At 36.7% G+C, this 22,771-nt stretch overlaps 3 protein-coding genes across 5 annotated transcripts; 1 reads left to right on the top strand and 2 right to left on the bottom strand.

Moving 5' to 3' along the window:
- Positions 1-4,264: 4,264 nt before the first annotated feature.
- bri3bp (bri3 binding protein) lies at positions 4,265-7,375 on the bottom strand. The gene is given in 5 exon segments (XM_079607851.1): positions 4,265-4,405; positions 4,850-5,171; positions 5,173-5,318; positions 5,631-5,733; positions 7,042-7,375. Coding segments are annotated over 4 exon segments (705 nt in total). The 5' UTR covers positions 7,222-7,375; the 3' UTR covers positions 4,265-4,405; positions 4,850-4,895.
- Positions 7,376-7,994: 619 nt separating this feature from the next.
- poli (polymerase (DNA directed) iota) lies at positions 7,995-14,464 on the bottom strand. Of its 2 annotated transcripts, none has more exons than XM_079606001.1 (10): positions 14,229-14,464; positions 13,896-14,018; positions 13,466-13,630; positions 12,239-12,382; positions 11,793-12,026; positions 11,539-11,717; positions 10,638-10,729; positions 10,407-10,540; positions 10,102-10,304; positions 7,995-9,236 (listed from the first exon to the last, which is right to left on the bottom strand). In XM_079606001.1, the coding sequence occupies exons 1-10, from the start codon at positions 14,296-14,298 to the stop codon at positions 8,427-8,429; spliced, it is 2,154 nt and encodes a 717-aa protein (XP_079462127.1). In that variant the 5' UTR covers positions 14,299-14,464; the 3' UTR covers positions 7,995-8,426. The 2 variants fall into 2 exon arrangements, with proteins under 2 accessions (XP_079462127.1, XP_079462128.1); XM_079606002.1 differs by having other exon boundaries at positions 13,896-14,015; positions 14,229-14,343.
- Positions 14,465-16,393: 1,929 nt separating this feature from the next.
- pgam5 (PGAM family member 5, serine/threonine protein phosphatase, mitochondrial) lies at positions 16,394-22,094 on the top strand. 2 transcript variants are annotated; one of them, XM_079607036.1, is made up of 6 exons: positions 16,394-16,945; positions 18,247-18,419; positions 18,523-18,648; positions 19,291-19,379; positions 19,733-19,866; positions 21,302-22,094. In XM_079607036.1, the coding sequence occupies exons 1-6, from the start codon at positions 16,749-16,751 to the stop codon at positions 21,450-21,452; spliced, it is 870 nt and encodes a 289-aa protein (XP_079463162.1). In that variant the 5' UTR covers positions 16,394-16,748; the 3' UTR covers positions 21,453-22,094. The 2 variants fall into 2 exon arrangements, with proteins under 2 accessions (XP_079463162.1, XP_079463163.1); XM_079607037.1 differs by having other exon boundaries at positions 16,397-16,945; positions 19,736-19,866.
- Positions 22,095-22,771: the final 677 nt, after the last annotated feature.

A 22,771-nucleotide genomic window follows, 5' to 3' on the forward strand; every position in this document is an offset into this window, starting at 1 on the left:
GAGTCCACTGCAAAAAATAATAATAATACATTTGTTCACGGAAGAGGCATACATCGGGCTTTTCTTTATTGAACTTTATAAAGACGATGGAGTGCTGTCAACTGATAAGGGTCATAAACAACAATGGAGCACATACGTCTTCAGTCAGTTATTTAAACTTCAGACTTTACCGTGATTAAACTATATTTAACAATACATACAGCATTAAAGATATAGTTTCAATTTTAGAAATCTGACTGCCTCTAACGTGTTTCAATACGTTATATCTGGTTAAAGTATAAAATACTTGCACTTGACCACTGACATCTAAAGGGTCGTGAATAAAGCTTTACTGTTAGGTTTTGGCGGAGGAATATCGGACTGCTCCGCAATTAGCATTTCTTTTATTCCATTGGCTCCTAAAGCTGGCCTCACATCAGCCGAGACCGCAGCACGAGAGAAAGCAACATGGACAGACGGAGAAGCGAACCTATCAGAAGTCACACAGCCGTTCCGCCAATTCGGCCCACTGAAGCGCCTAGCCAATAGAAGAAGGGATCATACAGAGGTGTGCCCAATCCAGAGCCTGCAGCCTGCCTGCAACATGATCTGATGGGGAAGGAAAAAATGTGAAAGGTGTGTCTGTACTATATTTTCCATACATTTTCTTTGAATTTTATGCAGTCAATTTATTTATTTGAAACATTTTAGCACCAAAGGAATGTATTATAGTATATAAAGAGCTGCTGAATACTTTTGCAGAGTCAGTGATTGTCAAGGCCAATTTCATGAATATTTGTATAACATTTGGGAAGTTGCTCCACAGATTGACAATGTAAACTTGTTTGTTTGTGATGAAACTTAAAGAAATCATGAAATGTGCTTAATTTCATTGAAAATGCTTTTGTTCCTCAATTGTAAATCGCTTTAGACAAAAGCGTCTGCTAAATTCATAAAAGTGTACATTTCTTGATACTATAAAACTAATTTTTATATGAATTTGAATGATTTGATCATTTGATCATATGAATTGATCATTATTTGAATGATTTCAAAATATACTGCTGGATGTGCAACCCATGAACTTTGGTTTTCAGTTAACTTCTTGGCCATTGTTATTTGCCTAGATGCATATTACATAACTGCATATCAATCTTTATTTTATACTTGGCCTGAAATGACAATGTCCACTGCCTTGAAATATCTATCTATCTATCTATCTATCTATCTATCTATCTATCTATCTATCTATCTATCTATCTATCTATCTATCTATCTATGTAAGACTGAAGTGGAGTCCATAAAGCGTTAAAAATGTGCTTTCATAAAAGCAGTGGGAATGGGGTCATGTCTGCACCCTCTGGGCACAACCAATAAAAAAGCAACAATGCTCAACATTAAATACAAGCCAAATATGGCTATCTTAAAGGCACAGTGCTCCTTTTGATCGTCACATGTTGCATAAGCCTTTTAGGCAGCATTTGGATCCGCTCTCACAGGAATACAAGAGATGCATTTGGCGAAATACAATTTGCAAGAAAATTTTGTGTCTTTGACAATGTAAACTGCAAAAAAATATGTTGTTTTTTTGAAACCTTCACCCGAGTGACATTTTTAATGTACAGTATGTTAAATTGTATCAGGATGGCACAATCAAATGGCAAGTACAGCTAACGTCACAAGCTTTCACCTCTGGGTTATCAATGAGTTGCAATGCCCAGCATTACATAAGGTTTTTTCATTTGTGCATTTGATCTAGTGGACGGACTTCAGCACCACCGATTGTCTCATAAACTGTTTTGGCAAAACAAACAGAACTCAACATCCGAACTGCACATGCACCTTTAGGATGCCTGCTTAAACTCATCCTTTGGGTTGGCTGTGTGTCAGACCAGGCATGATTTAACCCTCTCCATTTATTACAGCTTTAGAGAGTTCACATGAGGCCATTTGAACAGACAAATGAAGCAATGTTCAAACAAGTGACTCTTGTGTCACGCATAACCTCCTAAATCTAAATTAGGTGAAGCAACTTTTTCATAAATGTTAAAAAAGCTCAAACTGCAGTGTGAGCAAATATCATATAAATTACACTATTACTGTCGGTCAGGTTGAGCCCTCACATTTTTAATATCTTTATATATATATATATTTATAAAAAAAGAGTTCCCAAGACTTGTTGGTCAAATTGTATATTACATTTATTAAATCATTTTTGGACCGCCGTTTAAGAGAAAATTATTTAAGTTTCATAAACACAAAAATATGACACATACAGCGCAAACAATACCACAGCAAGCAACATCGCAGGTGAACAACCCTGATAAAAAAAATCATACAGTACGAAAGCAAACCTGATATAGAAATCTAGGCATATATGCAAAGATACCAGTTTTGTCTAGACTTCACAAAGATTCAGTGCTTTCTAATACAAATCTGTTAATGACGCAATATCCTCAACACACAATAATTGGCACTGGCGCATTCAACTGGAGAGACAATGTGAGAGAGAACTGGGTCTTTGCAGTTATTGAGTCAGTACATCTCCCTTATGTTTGATGTAACAAATTAAAAACATTACATTCCACAAATAAATTTAGGACATGACATGGTGCTGGAACTTTCAACTGAATTATGAAACAGTTTGGGAAGAAAAATATCTATCACATTTCACACTGAAATCATAGCGAACAATAAAACGTATTTTCCATAGTATATTACTGTAGCTTCTCATTCACAGATATGCAAGGTACACAAGACGATTTTAAAATACAGGAGTGTTTGCTGAAACATGTATATTGTGTAATTATTCTTAGTTGTCCCCAGTACTTTTACAATAATGCTGGTGCATAGCAATTACACGCATGTTTGCTATTTGCAGATTCCTTAAAAGCTGGTGCTTATTTTGTATGATTTATAAACCGGGTAACATCCTTCACATTACAGTAAAAAGGGCCCGATGATGGTGCATGCATTGATTTACAGTAGGCTTGAGTTTCACTACAGTAGTCATTGGCAGGTCTTAAATCTGTATTTTTGGCCTATTTTCCTTGAAGAGAAAGACTTTCTGTTTCTGTTAAAAGTGAATTTTGTCAATGTTTAAAAAGAGTTGAGATGGCAGGTACTAAAAGCCACAAAACTCTCGCTTTGAGTTCATGACGACTTTAAAATAACAGACTGGAGACAAATATAATAATATAAAAAAAGATAGAAAATAATGATAACATTGATTTGAAAATAAACACTTTTACGATGATGCAAAACAAGAACATAAAATGTTCCCAACTTTTAAAAACACACTACAGTACTGTTCAAAAGTTTGGGGTTGTTAAGATTTATTTGACTAAAAATAGAGTAAAAACAATAATGTTGTGAAATATTTCATTAAAATAGTTCAAATAAACAGTTTTCAATTTTAACATTTTTAAATGTAATTTAGTCCTGTGATGGCAAAGCCAACTTTTCTCCAGTCTTCAGTGTCACATGATCATTTAGAAATCAGTCTAATAAGCTAAGTTGGTGCTCAAGAAATATTTGATATTATTATTAACGTTGAAAACAGTCGTGCTGCTTAACATTTTTGTGGAAACTGCGATACATGTTTTCAGCATTTTCTGATGAACAAAGTTCAAAAGAACGATTTTATTCTATTGAGTGCTGAATAAAAGTATTAATCTTACAAACCCTCCAAACTTTTGAACCGGAGTGCATTTACTTCTAATATAGCAATCGTGTATTAACAATAAATAAATAAATCAATTCATGGCATATTATGGAATGACCATTAATAAACACTGACCATTAATACAATTTCTCTTAAAATGTAAAACCGTATAAAAAAAAGTAAAATTACAGTAATTTTTATCTATGAAACAGTGATTAAATGTTCAAATTATATAAAAAAAAAACATGCAAATTAGTTTTAGCTACAAAGATTTACTGCAAGAGCAGGAAGGAATGAGCGTGAATGAGAGGCAACAGAGAAGATGGGACAGGGTTCAATTAGTTGCCAGGCATTTCATTTTCAATGCCACTGTGGATGAAACCATAGAGGCCACTTTCTCAAAAATTATTTACTAAGCAGCACTAATATGTAGTGGGATTAACACACTATTCAATCAATCCCTTTCTAGAAGTGTATTAAAACGGTACATACAAGTGATAAAATGATCTCATGCTGAGAACAAAGTGTATGACCAGGTTTCTCCCTGTACTCATCTTAAGCACAGGAGAACATCTCTCTCTCTTAGCTGAAGTTGGACAGAGATACTGGTGTAGATTGCAGCACCGTTATTTTGCTGCCAGGAACACTGGTCAGATATTCTCATGAATCTGATGACTAGCTGCTTTCTGAAAGCGATTTCCACATACATCTCGATCCCTGATAGTGCCGATCGGTCCTGAACTCAGAGTAACCTCTGGTGACCTCAAGAAGAGACAAAGGAGAGATGAAAAAATGCAGTGATACATACTGACTATTCTTCACACTTTGAGTGTTTCTAAATCAACTCTAAATTGCATTGCCTTCCTGATTTATAAATAACACACACACACTTAGAGAAAGTGCCCAAACAAAGCTTATGTAAAAGGCGTAACACTGCGCAATGGAATAACACACTCAACTCAAGGCTTGAACACACACACAGACACACAGTATACAAAAAAAGTCCTGATATTTACTAAAAAAATGGACGGCTACAGTAGAAATGGACACTAATAATACATTCTACGACAACAGGGCGAACGTAATTGGACTAATTTCGGTTTATCAACTGGAGAATTTATCACATTTCCATACAATTCTTGCCTTACTACGTTGGGACATCCTGAGAAAAAGGGGACAAAAAAAAAAACTTTTTTCTTCTCATACCATCCCACAAACCCCAGCTCTAACCCTTAGCCAGGGGCGGAAAACTTCATTGGTCACTGGAGCGCTCCAGGTTTTCAATCACTCTGCTCAAGCGGATGTTGAGGAGGCGGATCTGGGTATCGAGCTGGTCGATCTTCTCCTCCAGAGTTCCAGATCCGCCCCCTTTCCGCCAGTACGCACCCACCGGTCCCGTCATGAAGTACACGGCCATGATGAAGCACAGCGGCAGCACCGCCTTCTCTGGGTCGCCCTCAAATTTCTGCAGAATGTACAGGCACGAGAGGGCGAAAAGTGCAACGCGGGCCAGCCAGAAGAAACGGCCGATACACCGCGTGAAGGATGTAAAAGAAGCCACTCAGGAACAAGGACAGGAACCAGTAAGCCACCAGCAAGGCCGCCACCAGGAGGAGCGCGCGAGCAGGAGAACTGGACACGGACGATAGGCTGAAGTAGTGCGTCAGGTTAGAGGCTGAGAGAGAGAGAGAGAGAGAGAGAGAGAGAGAGAGAGAGAGAGAGAGAGAGAGAGAGAGAGAGAGAGAGAGAGAGAGAGAGAGAGAGAGAGAGAGAGAGAGAGAGAGAGAGAGAGAGAGAGAGAGAGAGAGAGAGAGAGAGAGAGAGAGAGAGAGAGAGAGAGAGAGAGAGAGAGAGAAGAAAACAGACAGATGGAAATAGAAGCAAAGAGAGAGAAATTAAGGACATGATTTTTGCATTATACACAAACAGTAACGATATGACGTTGCAGACATATTCATAATATGACATAAGTGTGATCCAGACTTACAGTCAATGCCCATAACATCAAGCAGATCCACCCAGAGTTTCCACAAAGTGTCCAAAAATGAATCGACTCCATGAACAAACCTCTCTGTAGTTTTTGAGAAGAACTGCAAAAAAAAGAGAGATTTATTTAAATAAATAAAGAATGCAAAAGATGCAATGATCTATTAATTATGATATTCATTTAATATCATTAACACAAGTACGGGTCACAGAAGAAAATCACACGATTGGAAAAAAAAAATCTATCCATCATACATTTTTGTTTTATTCAAATTAAATTTAACCCCACTTTCTTTGTCTCATTACCATAATGTGTGACATTTTAGTTTTTTTGTAATTATTATTATCAGTAATGATTCATTTAAAGTTATCTCTAGTCCCTGGGCATATAAGATTGTTACATAAAAGTACAGCACTCCATTACAATCCAGAGAAAAGAAGATAAGAATAATATCACATCACAATATAATCACACACAAAAAAAATCCTAATTAATGATCACATGATTGCTTATTACATTTAAAATATTACTCTAATAAAACGTTAATAACAACTAAAATTAACAGCAACAAATACTACCATGATGCATAACTACTTCACATGTTTTATATTAATTTATAAAAATACATTACATAGCCTATGTATTATATTAATTTGCTAAGAATGACGTCTTTTCCATTTTAGTAAATAAAATAAGGGATGAAATGTGTTTAATTGTCATGAAGATAATGTGACAATGCAAAATTGCAAATTCTAATGGTCCTACATATAGGCTTTGTTTTCTTATTTTCTCTCGATTTTTTTGAAAGAATAAATAAAAGTTGAAACTTTTAGTTAACTACCCATTATCTATCATTGCATTTCTAATTTATTGGCCATTTAGTAATGCACAACTACTAAACCCTGTATCTGCAAATATGAACAAAACTTTACAAGTTGGACTATAAATCTATTAATAGGACAGTCCTTCATGCCACATTTGCCTATGATATACTACAAACATAACACTAATTAAAATTGCATAAACGATCATATATTTAATTTTCAATCAATATAGAATTAAAATGTAAATTAAATGGAATGAAATGTACGTTAATATCAGACATCTTACTTAATACTAATTTTAAAAGGCAAATATAATAAATTATAATTATTAAGTACTAGATCAAATTGGACACCGCTAAACGTATTCATTCAGTTATTATTATTATGAAGCGTTACAAGCTAGTGAGCGATGCACTTATACAGAATGCTCTCGCTCTAGGTAACGTTAGGCAGGTCACAAGGTTTTGAGACACGGCCACTGACAGTACGTTAGGTGATCTCGGTAATAATCTAATGCACCTGCACATGCAAAAAAAAAACAACAACAACTATGCACTAGCATGACAATATCGCGTGATCTTATATACCTTGTACAGCGCCCTAATGTTCTCCTCTCCGCAGATATTGCTGAGGGTTTGGTAGAAGCCGCTTGCCGCCCTCCTGAAGCTGTTCTGGCTACTAGAGTCTTTCCTGCTCCGCGCCGTCTCAGTCAGCAGGACGAGGGCCAAAAACATGCCCAAAACCACGGCTAATTTGGCTCCTTTCATTCTCAAAGACGACCTGACAACCGGTGATGTGCAATGGATAAAATGCTGGAAAATGCAGCGGTCGGATAGAGCTTATAGTAGATTGAATATATAGTGGTGTGGTGTGCCGGAAGAAGATGCGGCGCAAGCTGAATAGTGAAGAACTGCAACCGGAAGCAACGGCATATTTTTTTTTTTTTTTTTTTAAGTACACATTAATGCAATTTTTTATTTATTTTTTGCAATGATGGTTTAAAATGTAAACCACTGTTTTTTGGGGTAAGGCTTCTACCCAGAATAAAATATACAGAATAAAATGAAAAGCTTCATAAAAACCATGAATGCAAAAAAGGATATGGTTTTTCAAAATAATGTTTACATTAGATAAGTAACATAAGGTTCTAAAAAAACCTTATGTTCTCGTTTTCATTTTTCAATGGTCCAAATTTAACCCCGGTTTTACAGACAATCCTTAGGCATAGTCCCAGACTAAAATGCATGTTTGAGCTGTTTTAACTGAAAGCAGCTTGCACCGACATGTCAGTGCCATTGTTTTGTCTCAAAAGATGCACACACCGGTAATGTTTTTTTCTAAGGCACATTTATAAAAGCTACTTAAATGTCCTGATTAAACTTGATCTAAGCACTTTCTGTGAAACCAGGCTATTTTAACTATTTTAAATTGTAATAATACTTAAAAATATTGTTTTTGTATTTGTAATCAAATAAATGCAGCTTTTGTGAGCATCTTCTTTAAAAAACGAATTTACCTACATTACCAACCCCAAACTTTTGAACAGTACAGTATTTTAATATTACAACTTATAAATAAATAATATTACAAATATTACACCATTATTATAAGTATACTCTAAGTAAACAAGGTGTTCAGCTCTTGGTTATACAATGACTTCATCAAAATGGTTATTTAAAGACATATATGGTTTATTAACAAAATGAAACATATTTCTGACATCCTTAAAGTAATATTTCACAGAAAAAATGTATGTAATGATTTACTCACCCTAATTGTTCCAAACAAGGATGACCTTGTTTACCAGCTTCCCCTGGGAGTGTCATACATGTTTGACGTGAGGACGAGTAAATCATGACAGAAATTACATATTTCTGTACTATTGATTACAAAGATATGGTTTACATAGTTATTTTAAACATTCATAAAAAAATATCTGATTTTATAAACAGACACTTTAGTGTTTCTGTCCTCAGTTGGGTTTAAAGTATTTCAGTATGTTGTTACACTGGCTGCCTTTAGCAGCGTTCTTCTTGTCTTTGGTATTGGAGGTTTTATGCGAGTGTTTGGATGGGATTTTGAGGACCGGTTTCTGCTGTTTCCACTCTGTCAGTAACTCCCTTTGCACATCAGCAGGAAGTTGTGAGAATACATAAGGGTCCACATTTGCAGGGATATCTGATTGAGGTGCCTGAGTGGTGGGTGGGATATCATGACTTTCCGTGTCTTTGATGAGCCCAGAATGTATCGTACCCATGGTGGACTGAGGAGATGACAAGGTCTTGTCGAGTTCATGGTTATGAGAAGCAGAATTTCTGCGGTAATCCAGTGCTGACTCACAGCGTTCAGGTGTTCTTGGTTGGTTAAAAGTCAACGTGGAATGATCTGCAGGGTCGTCTTCAAAAGATGTGTCACCAGATCCGTAAATGAGCTCTGCAGAGTCTTTATTTTGAAAACTGGTAATCAGCTCCCTCTGAATTTGCTCAGGAAGGAGTTTGAATACTTCGGGGTCGACACCTGGAGGCAGATTGGAACACAATGTCTCCTCGTTGCTCATACAAGACTCTCTAATGTTCACGTTTGTAACACGTGAGTGCTCAAAAACAGGCTGCATGGGAGATTTGAGGTTGATTAAAGTTGGCTGAGTTTGTGATTCTTGGGCTGGAGATATCAACGTGTGTTCTATTGGTTTAATGCTGTTCCATGTTTTATCTTCTTTATGTAAAACATCTGCCTGAGTAAACTGGGAATTTGCTACAGACTCACAGAGATCAGGTTCCACCTAGTGACAATTCAAAAGACAGATTCTGTTAACTTTTGCTGGTTTCAAGTTATTGTTGACATAAATCAGCATATCAAAAGTTTAATACATAACTGTCAGTTAGCAAGACCTAGTGTGTGTGTGCGCGTGTGTGTGCTTTAAAAAAAAAAAATTATATCTATATATATATATAGATGTGTATATATATATATATATATATATAAATACACTACTGTTCATAAGTTTTAGGTAAGCTGTTAAATGAATATAAAGTGACAGTAAAGATTTAAAATGTAAGAAAACTATTTAATTTCAAATAAATGCTGTTCTTTCACAAAAAATAAAATGATTTAGCAGTACAATAACTTTAATATTGATAATAATAAGCACCAAATCAGAATATTAGAATGATTTTCGAAGGATCATGTGACTGAGGACTGGAATGGCTGCTGAACATTCAGCTTTGCACCACAGAAATAAATAATATTTTTAAATATTAAAAAGTTATTTTAAATTGTTATATTATTTCACAATATTATGTTTTTTTTACAGTATTTTTTAAATCAAATAAATGCAGCCTTGGTGAGCATAAAAACTTTCAAAAACATTAAAACAATCTTATATGAAATCTTATATTATATATACATATAAAATAAAAGGTGAACAGAATTATTAAAATTATTAATTATTATTACTTTTATCAAAGTTATTAAGATCTCTAAAAGTTCAGAGATGGTTTTGGAAAAAAAGAAAGCCTTAGCATAAGTTTGGTTGAAAAATGAAGACAGGCTGAGTTTTTGTTGTATTTTATAGTTAAAAATGCAGATATTTATTATGTTTTATCAGAACTAATAACTCTAAAATGAGGAAAATCACATGTACTGACCTGCCGTTGAGATGTCATTTGTGTTGTTGTAGGAGATTTGTGTGTGAAGAAAGAGGCGATGGAGCTCTTGCTGGAGCTTTTAGCCTGCAGGTTACTAAAACACACATTCAGCAGGGTCAGATGGAACGCTTCACGTGTGTCCACCATTTTATGAAAGAGCTTCACTGACAATGACAGTAACTGGGGCACAGCCTCACTGCTTCCTAAGATAAAGAAAGGTTAATGTGAATAGCACAGCACATTCATATCTCAATCATTTGTGTACATACAGTAAAGTTAAAGCATGCAAAAGAGCAGAACTGTACCACATGTGATCTTGAGCCCGGTGTGGTTGGGTATCGGACACTGTCGGCTCTCTCGACTGAACCAGCGATTAGTGACCGTGTATCGGCGAATCGTCAGTCTGAATGTGTGTGGCTGCCTGCCGTCTTTGTGCATCCTACAGATCATTTAAACAGAGAAACAAACTACAGGCATGCCAAACAAAAGTCGATTGTGTATTACTTTACTCTGATATTGTAAAATATAGTTTTTACCTCTCAATCAGGCTGGTGAGTAGTTCCTCAGTTTTTTTCACAACTTCCTCTAGTGTTGAAATTTTCTTGAACGAGTCCTCGTCACTGAGAGACTGAAATATATCATTTATTTTACAGATGATTTTATCTTTCGTGCTGCATCATTCTTGCATTGTTTGGGAATCAGAGCATGTGAAAATTGTTTTGCTTCACAAATATTCGGATATACTGTATACACTATTGTTCATAGGTAAGATGCATTAAATTAATCAAAAGACACAGTAAGGACATTTACATTCATAATGTTACCAAAAAAAATATTTCAAAAATATGCTGTTATTTTGAATTATTAAAGAATCCTGAACGAAATGTATCACGGTTTCACAAAAAAATTAAGCAGCACAACTGTTTTCAAAATGTATAATAATATAAAAAAAGTTATTGATCAGTAAACTATCATATTAGAATGATTTCTGAAGGATCATGTGACACTGAAGCCTGGAGTAATGATGCTGAAAATGCAGCTTTGACATCAAAGGAATAAATTAACATTTTAAAATATATTAAAATAGAAAACAGTTATTTTGAATCGTAATATTTCACTATAAGATTGTTTCTACTGTATTTTTAATCAAATAAATGGAGCATTAGAGACTTTTTTCAAAAACAATGATGTTTCTTCAAAATAAATGTACAATATTTGTTGAGTAAGCTAGAGTTATAAAGAAGCTTCTAGCTTACTCTTGACACTGGCATTATGTTATTGCAATTATTGTTGGCTCTTGTATAATAAATTGAGGATAAAAGTTTCTGCCTAAATTACTACATGTAAAATGTAATGTGATTTATAAACAAAGCACCTATAACACCCTCAGAAGATCAAGACTACGCCTGAAGGGTCTCTAATAATAATGGAGAATACCTGAGGAGGACCCGCAGACGTGACCGGAGACTCATCAATGCCACAGGCGAGGTTTTGAATTCTTTTAGCGGTCACTTCACCGAACTCCTTCACCAGGTCAGGCAGAGGAAATAACTGTAGATCTCTCACACTGACCAGACCAAGAGCCTTTAGCTTCTCACGTGTCTTGTAACCAATCCCTGTAAACACAGCCAATGTTTACAGAATATAAACAGTGTATGGCATGAGATGGGTGAGCTTATGTGTCATCTTACCAGGCACTCTGATAAGTCCTGTAAGGCTGCTCATGAGCTCAGCGGTGCTGTACGGCAGGAGGGTGGTTTGCTGGTTGGGTTTAAAGGTGCCGGACACCAGCTTGGCCAAGAGTTTGTTGCTAGCGATGCCAGCACAGCCTGTTAGTCCCAGAATGCTGAAGATGGCTTGTCTCATCTCAGCTGCTATCACAGAGCCTACAGCCAGTCGGGCGTTCTCCTCATCAACTGCCACACCTGAAGATGAGCATGATGATTTATAATGACCGGAAATCTCTAGCAATTCTCCCATTGAACATGAAAAACAACAATTCTTCAAATCCATTAACTGCCACTTATGGGGTCTGAAACAGCAAACTTTGAATTTCTAGTCTAGATTTGTAACCAATGCCCTACAACAACTGGTTTTAAAAGTGTCAGCACTTGCTTGAAGTGGCGCTCCGACTCACATTCATGTTTATATATGTGTCCACTGAAAGAAAGATCTGAAATACGGGTCTCCTTCAGTCTTCTCTCCACCATTTCTGTAACGTCCATGTAGTTTTCATCAAAGCCCAGCCTCTCCACTAGGGGGCAGTATGACATCAGCAAGTCTTGGGCAGATAAAGTCATTGAAAAGATATTTAACTTAGCATTATGCAAATATACACGTCAGTTCAAAATTATTATTTTTTGTGCTTTTGACAGAAATCTCTTTTGCTCACCAAGGTAGCATTTACAGTATTTAATCAAAACTACAGTAAAAACAGTAATATTGTGAAATATTATTACGATTTTAAAGAGCTGATTTTTAATACATATTTTAAAATATAATTTGTAAATTTGATGGAAAAGCAGAATTTTAGCATACTCCAGTCTTCAGTGTCACATGATCCTTCAGAAATAACTTTAATATGCTGATTTGGTGGTAAGAAACCTTTCGTATTATAAATAAAATAGAAATATTTTGTAACATTATAAATGTCTTTGTTAGCCTGGGAAAACCCAGACCACTCTCAGTTGTAACTGAGTTAGGGTCTGGCAAAGCTCCATAGACAATTCATTTCCACAGGGGCGTCACCAACGGACGTCGGATAGATCTAAAACCAATCAGAGCGATGAATGACATGACGTATGCAGAGCGACGGAGAAACATCTCGAGACTCTCAGCAATTCTCTGTTTGTGTTAACGAAAATGACCATTTTAAATCGCTTGAAACAGACGCGATAGCTGATTCGAATGAGTGATGTTGTGATGTTCCACGGCGGCATCCATCTTTGTAATGTACAAAATCTGCTTCACCGTCTCTGCTCTGTCGTCATCGTGTAAAGCCCGCCCCAACGTTTCTGATTGGTGCCGCGATTTCGACGGATTGGAAATGGGTTTCAATGGGCTCTTTGCCAGACCCACTTGCAGAGCAAATCTAAATTTGCCGGAAGTGGTCTGGGTTTTCCCAGGCTATGTCTTTGCTGTAATTTTTGAACAATTTAGTGCGTCCTTACTGAATAAAAGTATTTATTTCTTACTGACCCCAAACTTTTGAATTGTAGTATATAAAATATGCAAATATAAAAAACTATCTAATTAGCATATTCACTGTTATTATAATTATATATACATATATTTAATATACAAATATATACACTTTACAAACGCATAATAAAATATGTAAAAGGAAAAAAAAGTATGATCTGACCAGTGACTTTGTAGGATATCTCTCTGTAATTGGTGAGATCTTCTCCTTTCACTAGCACCAGCTGTGGGCATTTCTCCACTGCATCAGTCACTGACATCAGCTTGCCTACGCCTTGTTCTCTCGCCACATAGTTACATGTCACAATAATGTATTTCTGCTGTATGCCTAAGAGACCAAAGATGTAGACAGAGGCACGTCTGGATTACATATGTCAGAAGGATAGGAATGATGTTTGAGCATTTTTATGAATTTGTAGTCAGGTTACTTATTTCTTTATTACTTGACTGTGCACATTTGTATATTTATGAATGCATTTGTTTTACAGAACCATGTGTTTTTGTCTGTATTATCTCAGTAACGTTAACTGCACCAAGACATATTTGTTGTATATTTAGTGAAATAATGTATAACTGTTACTCTGGTGTTTTACCAAGAGGTTTGTTTCGGAGGGCTGGATTTCGGATCATCTCAACTTGTGCATAGAAGCAGTCCAGGTCAAAATGCAGAATCACTTTTTGAGATATGGAAGTAACACTGTTATTGATACTTCCTTCTGAAATTAAATCACATAAGGACAGTTAGACGCAGTCTATTCAAATTAAAGTCTTTATAGCAAACTAAAGCTGTCATGAGTCATAACAGAATGCTGTGCATTTAGACTAAGCAAACATGTATGCCTGCGTAAATAATGTCCATATTCATGCAATACTTAAATAACATACTTATATACTGAAGTTCAATAGTTGTCCAGCTATGAACCCACCTGTCTCCAGCATGTCTGACTCTAAGCTGCGATCCCAGTCATTATTGTCTTCCTCCTCATCCATGTCCATCTTCACTATAACGAAAGAGACAGATATGCGGGTATATGATACGCACAAACAAAGTAAAACAACACTTTTAATCAACAACAGCAAAACATGTCGCCACCGATATCAAAACATAAACCAACTGCTCATGGGCAACATTTGCTGCCATTTTACTGCCACCTATAGGTCTGGAGCAAAATAACGTTACACAATAATATTACATTATACAAAATATAAATAATAATTTCGTTTAATTGGACAGTAAACCAGTGGTATTAATGTAGCCTGTGTATTGCTATCTATTGAGTGCAAAACAGAAATCAAATAAATCATAATATAAATATGTAATTAATTCAATGTGTTTTGAAAACGTAGTATTAATTGAATATTTGAATATTATATATTAACTAGAACGTACATTTCCAGAAGAAAATGTGAATGGTGCTTGCAGTGGCAAAAAACACCACCCGGTTGCTAGAGTGTGGTACATAATTGCATACGAGCAAACAACCATGTCTGTACGATGTTCTGCTGCTGAGATATGGCTTATTCATGTTGTTCGGGTGGTTGCTAGGGTGTTGCTAGGGTGTTCTGGGTGGTTGCTAGGCGGTTGCTAGGGTCTTCTGGGTGGTTGCTAGGCAGTTGCTAGGGTGTTCTGGGTGGTTGCTAGGCGGTTGCTAGGATGTTGCTAGGGTGTTCTGGGTGGTTGCTAGGGTCTTCTGGGTGGTTGCTAGGCAGTTGCTAGGGTGTTCTGGGTGGTTGCTAGGTGGTTGCTAGGGTGTTCTGGGTGGTTGCTAGGCAGTTGCTAGGGAGTTATGAGGTATTTTGGGTGGTTGCTATGGTGTTACTAGGGTGTTATGAGGTATTTTGGGTGGTTGCTATGGTGTTGCTAGGGAGTTCTAAGGTATTTTGGGTGGTTGCTAGGGTGTTATGGGTGGTTCCTAGGGTGTTTTGGGTGGTTGCTATGGTGTTGCTAGGGAGTTCTAAGGTATTTTTGGTGGTTGCTAGGGGTGTTGCTAGGGAGTTCTAAGGTATTTTGAGTGGTTGTGTTATTAAACGAGTGCATTATAATGAGTGCACGAGGCCTGCGGCCTCGTGCCTATAGCCTATGGTTGCTAGGGTGCTGTAACTGGTTGCCATGGTGTTACTAGGTGGTTGGTAGTTTTCACAGATGGTTACTATGGGGTTAGGGCTAAGGTTAGGCACTCGGCCGCAGAGTATTTAAAATCTCTATTAAACGAGTGCATTATAATGAGTGCACGAGGCCTACGGCCTCGTGCCTATAGCCTATGGTTGCTAGGGTGCTGTAACTGGTTGCTATGGTGTGGCTATGAAGATTTTAGGCCATTACTTATTGGCTGCTGGATAATATAAATCCTCTGAGGGAGAGAGAGGGGGAGACATGCAGGGGTGTCAGGCCCTTTGTGTCTGTGTGTGTGAAAAATGACAGTTGGGATTTGAATTTCTGAAAATTCCGCAATGTTAAGTCAATGGGACTTTTTTGGCCGCTTTTTCGTCCGCTGTGCGAACATCGTACACCCGATCGCTTAGAAAAGATATAGCACACCTCTCCTCAATGAGCCGGTCGTTTTGACACCTCACTCAGGGGTCTGTGACAAACGGTGCGGGGCGAGTTTCGCGCCAAACTTTTGTGTGGAAGAATAATAATTATTATAAGTATGGAGGAGAACACTAATGTTGCTTTGCCTATAGGCAAGCACCATTAATTATATAAATTAATATGTAAACATATTTGGAACTGTTTCAACTGTTATGATAATTATCCAATAAATAACCATAATAATAATAATATACTAATAATAATTCTATACATACGCATTATAAAAATATATATAATATCACACAAAATATAAATAATCATTATTTTTTATTAGACAGTGTTAATGTAGGCATTGCCTTTTATTAGAGAGCTTTTTTTTCTTAAAAGGAATTATATAAAGTGATACAGAAAGAAAATCATTAAATAAACATGTAATCAGTGCAATATATTTTAAAACGTAGAATGAATTGAATAAAATACCATTGGTATTTAAAACTTTTGTTTTTCAAATAATCTCAAATTTATGGAACTATAAAAACTGACATAACGTAAACTGTTACTGACTATTACTTTGTATTTTGGAGGCTTTTATTTTGAAAACGGATGTGACGTTTAGTCACTGTTTCCAAAAATAAAGTCGTGACTGCTTTTGGAAGTTTTGTTTATATCACTAAACAATTTATTTGTGGAGTCCAAATGCACTCTTACTCATGGTTTAGGGGGGAACAAACATATATGTGATGGCAGGGTCTAAGTGACTGTCAATTATTTTGCTTTACGTTGTGAGAAAGGAGAAAACAGTGACACTTCCTCAGCGGAGTGAATCATAGCGACTGACTGGTGCGTCATCCCGCAGAAGAGCAGCGCCAGCCTCTAGTTGCTCTGCATTGAATCCTGTCCTGTCTTTCGAGCCATGTCGTTTCGGAAAGTGGTGAGTCTCGCGTGCGGGTTCGCCGGTGGATCCGCGGTGCTGGTGTGCGCGGCGGTCGCGGCAGATAACCACGGGTACTTCGGAGAGCGATGCCGATTCAGAAAGACTCTGGCTGCCGTGCACGCAGCGCAGCCTTCAGCATGGCCCACTGCGAACGGATGGGATTATAATTGGGACAAGTAAGAAATAAAGGGTTATTTATTTCCGATTGATTACTATTGTATTTGCATTCTATTTCCAGGATTCTGGAGGAACACCATGGCACAACCATGGTGCATGTTCATAAAACCATTAACTTAGCGTTATGGGGCAGCCTTTGGTAAAATACCTTGATCAATGGTGATAATTAATGGATTACAGTTTAAAGTTTGATCTTAAATCCTTTGGCTTTGATTCCAGGTCTTTAACTGCATTTGGCACTGATTGAAATGGTGTCACCGTCGGCTCAGGAAGTTGCTTGTGCGTTATTGTTAGCCAACTATGGTTGCAAGTTCCATTGAACTCTATGCTCTGAGACCATAGTTGGCTTTGGGAAACGCACCCCTGGTTAATTGTCACTAATAGGTTCTACTTGCCTAATGTGTTTTCTTATTATTTAATTTGTTAGAAAGTGTCTGCCAACTGATGTTTTCAATCTCAGATATACCCCCTGTATTATGTTCAAAATCTGGGGATGAGTTTTAATGGTGGGGAGGGCACCCTCAAACACTACTCACACTTTGAGTTAAACTGTGAATATTACAAACAGTACTGTAGTTATTTTTAACTGATTTATTAATTAAATTAAATGTAAATTATTCATTTAAAAATTACACCTTCAATACAGTGTATGTTACTTCAAATAAAAGCTTCTGCCAAATGCATAAATGTAAATTAAAATACACTTAAGGCTAATATACACTGCATCAAAACAGACAATCACCAGATTACAGGACGTCACTTCTCAGACATGATTCCACAACCCGACAAAAGCCAATGGAACATGTTCAATCGGAGAAAACAAGGTCTGACCAATGACAACACACACACTGATTGATCCTACAAAACGAACATGTCTGTTGGCATTGGTCGATGTATGTCGGTGCTGTGTGAATTAGTCTTTAGAGGATAGTTGAGAAACTGTAATAAAAAAAGAAGATGCTTTTATTTTGGGTCTGTGCCTTTGTGAAATATGCAGGTCAAATTGACCCTAAAGCTTCATAATCATAATAGATATCATGTGCACAGTGCACACATTCTATGAAAATGTTCATGAGGAAAAAAACGGATTAAATCGTATTTCTCAGAACTCACTCACTAATAAAAAAATGGCTCAGTTTGAAATATTGAGTGTTTAAATGTCTTTAAACCAAGTGCACAGTCTAATGAGTGTCTAATTACATTGCTGTAGTGTAGTGTTTGTATTTACTGCAGTAACCACCAATGTCATTGCTTACTAAGTTGAGTTCAGTGGGCCTAATTTGTGTTGTGCCGCTTTCAGACGTGAGCCGTCCTCTATGGTCAACGGGAAGAGAAAGGAGAGTGCTGGTGACAGCGGAAATCCAGATGGAGAGAACAACAAACCCAAGGCCACACGCTACATCTGCCTCATCCGACACTCTCAGTACAACCTCAAGGGGGACGGAGATAAAGAGAGGGTCTTGACGCCTTTAGGTACGGATCCCTCAGCATTTATTAAAATGATAGAGATGCTGAGCCTAATCCATTAGATGTTACATTAAGCCAAAACATTGTTGCTTCCTGTCTTTGGCTGCAGGACGTGAACAGGCTGAGTTTACAGGACAGAGATTAGCAGCGCTCGGATTGAAGTACGACGTGCTCATCCACTCCTCCATGACCAGAGCAACAGAGACAGCCAACATCATCAGCAAATACCTGCCAGGTACAGTCATATTCTGATCAAATTATGATGGGATGAATCATGCAAGGCAAAATGGCCGGGATGTATTCATACTTATGCAGACAATTAACCTTTTAACGATAAATAAGGTTGTTACAATGCCATGGTTTCAGATGAAATTCATATATTTTCTATATTATATGAATACTCGCCAAGACTGGCATTTCAACATAACTTTGTATGTATTTGTCTGTTTAGGCTAAAAAAAAATATGAAAATTTACAATAGTAATGTGCTGTGACACACTGATCTCTTCAGTCTCCTTAGGTGTAAATGTGACGTCTGTCAGAAAAGCGTGCGATTAGCGAATTAATTATGTCTTATTGTGCCTAAATGGTTTAAAATTTAAATGGGTAAGGCTTAAAAAGTGCATTAAAATAATAAACTTTCATGACAATGCAACACTGCAATGTCACATGAACATAACCGCGATAGAGACGATAATCCAAAATTATACCAGTTTAACATCGCCATTCCCTAGAACTGACCTACCAATTTCGGTCTGTACATTTTAGCTTGAACCATTCATGTAATGTGTGCTAACTGTTGCTATTGATATTTCATGTTGTAAAGTGCTGCTATTGTAGTGATCCCGAATGGTTATTTGTTTCACTTGTGTTTTAGGTGTGGAGCTTGAAAGCTGTGATTTACTGCGAGAGGGTGCGCCCATAGAGCCCGTCCCACCGGTCACTCACTGGAAACCAGAGGCAGCGGTCAGTGCAAAACACAAAGTCTTACTCAGCCCATCTGAAGGCATTATCACTCATTTGAAGTCTAAGTTTTAAGTCTATGTCTTTGTGTTGAGTTTCTGTTGATGAGTCGGCTCATAACAGAACACACCGCTAATGTTACTGCTGACGTACAAAACCCACAATGAAAGCACCTCAAATCCCTTCACCAAACATCAAACGCACATTTTGTTTCTTTAGTATTTTTCTGCTGGTCTGATGTCAAGCCTGATGTTGTTGTTTGATGAGGAATGTTGAGTTTGGTTTTGTCGTGGGTGCGCCGTGGAGTCCTTCCTGTCCTCACGTGGATGGTTGTGAAACTCTTGTGCTGGTTTCAGCAGTACCACGAGGACGGCGCGCGGATCGAGGCAGCGTTCCGCCGGTACATCCACCGAGCCGACGCCAAGCAGAAGGAGGACAGCTACGAGATCATCGTCTGTCATGCTAATGTCATCCGCTATTTTGTGTGCAGGTTTGTGTTCGCTTGCTACTCAGTCCAGTCTCTTTATCCTTCTCTTTGTCAGCTTTTATGAAAACCATAAATAGTCTGTCCATTAAAAAAGTGCAATCGTAAGTATGCTCTGGTCACTTTGTATTGCTGTGCGTGTGGTTGCAAAGTTTTGTGGAAGCCCATTTCTGCTACATAAGAAAAAAAATGTATGCTTTGGTAAATCATAAACATCAGATTCATGAGATACTTGTCATTATGAGACAAAAAGTTGAATATATGAGATCAATTTGAGATCAAGACAAAGAAAAAATGAAGAGTTAAAAATAATTCATAATTGTGAATTTTTAATATAACATACTTTTTATGTGATAATTATAGTGCTGTCAAATTGATTAATCATGACTAATTACATCTAACAAAAGTTTTTGTTTATATAATATGTTTGTATATATGTTATTATATATATAAATAAATAAATGTGTGTGTGTGCGTGTCTGTCTGTATATATATATATATATATTATATATATATATATGCATACATACATACCGTATATGGCTGTGTAGACGCATATACATGTGTATATGTGTGTGTATTTTTACATTTTATCTCATAATTATGACTAGTACATCATAAATTCTTCTTTTTATGTCATAATCATGATTTACCAAAGCATTATTTTTTTCTGTCTTATGTGCCAGAAATGTGTTTTCATATTGAATATGTGGGAATTCATAAAAAAAAGTTTGCAACCTTTTATCATTGATTCTTGCTTAGTCAAACATCGCGATTGCTGTTGTTCATCCCTCTAACACTTAAACTTTAACAGTGTTAGAGAATGTTTTTAAATGTTGTGAACAGTGTTAAAGTTTAGCATATGAAAAAAGCCCATAGACTTACATTGAATGAACTTAAGCCATATCTAGAGACCATAATATCTCAGAGACTTGGGACAGTAAGAAACCGCTCAGACCCTAGCAACTGCATGTTAGTACGATTTTTAAATCATAAATGGTCATAATTTAGTAAATAAAAGTCATTTTCTACCCTGATTTGAACTCTTTGTGTCTGCTGTGAGACTTCAATGCAAACGCCCACTGCTATAATTGACCTTTGCATATGAAATAACGATTTCAACTCAATATCTGCACTCTCATGAATCCTTTCATCATAACTAACAATGCAAACACAATGTAAATAAGATTATAGCGGCATTACGGGAGTAATGTAACGGGAGTTTTGGCAATCACTAATAAACTCACGCTGTGATTGACAGCTCCAGAAATTATAAAGAGAGCATTCTTTGATCACTTTCTGTATATAATTGAATCACCATTGAAATAATTTTCACATATAATCTGATCGTTCATATGACTTGTGTTGTCAGTTACATGCTGTGGTCATGGTTTACACTCTTTCAAATAAAGTGTCTGTTAAAAGCATGTGTTTGTTCCAGGGCTCTGCAGTTTCCTCCCGAGGGCTGGCTGAGGATGGGGCTGAACAACGGCAGCATCACCTGGCTGACGATTCGTCCCAGTGGCCGAGTGGGTCTCCGATCGCTGGGAGACTCCGGCTTCATGCCTCCAGATAAACTCAGCCGGACTTGACGTTCTCAAGCTAGACCAGCATGGCCTCATTACAGCCGAGAACTGAGGTGGACAGATGTTAGAGTTTCAAAGGGTCAAAACATTTCCATAAATGTTCTGCTGAACGCCGTCTGAAATATGAATATGCCAGTTTCGATTCCAAAAATTCCAGAATACGGAATGCGATGATTTCAAATTCACAAGCTCATATAGGGAGTTTAATAATTATCATACATGGCTGCGGTTTAGTAGAACATTGCTGTGAAAAATGTCCTTTGCAACTCTACAATCTGTTGCTGTGGTGATCTGTTCTCTTTAAGTGTCTTGAGTGTACTCATTTTGTATTTTTTAAAACAGACATGTTAAGGATTATTGATATATTTAACCAATTAGACACTCCTGTGCAATGCTTTGTGTGATCAGTAGCTGTGATGGAAAGGTGAAAGTAACCAGCAAGTGTACTTTTTTTACGTTTATAATGAGGCGTCTTGCAAACTCTGGAGGCCTTGAGGCAGGTGGTGTCTGTGCACTGTTTACGTGGTTACGTTTAGGATTGTGTGAATTTGCTAAAATGTGAGAATCTTGCCACTGAAGATGACTCTGTATTAATGTTTGATGATTGTTTGAACACAAAGAAAACCGACAGTAAAAATTTTTCATTGAGTTGGCTTTCAGTGTCATATATAAAAAATATATATATTTTGGTTTCAAAATAAAATTGTGATGCTTAATAAATGACCTGTATGATTGATTAGGGACATTAAGCCTATTTTAAGACCATAAATAATTTTAGCATTTTCACATTTTTATTACCATAATACAGTCAACCAAAACTAATTACATTAAATACTAATAACAATCCTAGTCGGACACATTTTTTGTTCATGCAAAAGATACCTGACAGACATTTGTCTATTTTCATAAGCTGCACTACGGTTCAGAAGTTTGGTGTAAGATTTCTTTTTTTTAATCTTTTTTTTCAGCAAGGTTGTATAAATTGATCAAAAGTCACAGTAAATATTTGTTACAAAAGATTTCTTCAAAGAATTCCAGAAAAGTCAGTTTCTACAAAAATATTAAGCAGCACACCTGTGTTTAACATTGATAAGACATTTTTATTGAGCATGTAATCAGCATATCAGAATGATTTCTGAAGGATCATGTGACACTGAAGACTAGAATAATGATACCAAAAAAATCCATCACACGTTTAAAGTTTCAAATATATTCAAAAAGATTATAAATTGTATTTTTGTGTTTTCACTGTATTTTTTAACAAATAAATGCAGACTCGGTGAGCATAGACACTTCTTTCAAGAACATAACAAATCTTATCGACC

This window comes from Phoxinus phoxinus (genome assembly GCF_949152265.1).
Source record: "Phoxinus phoxinus genome assembly, chromosome: 3".
NCBI lineage: Eukaryota > Metazoa > Chordata > Actinopteri > Cypriniformes > Leuciscidae > Phoxinus > Phoxinus phoxinus.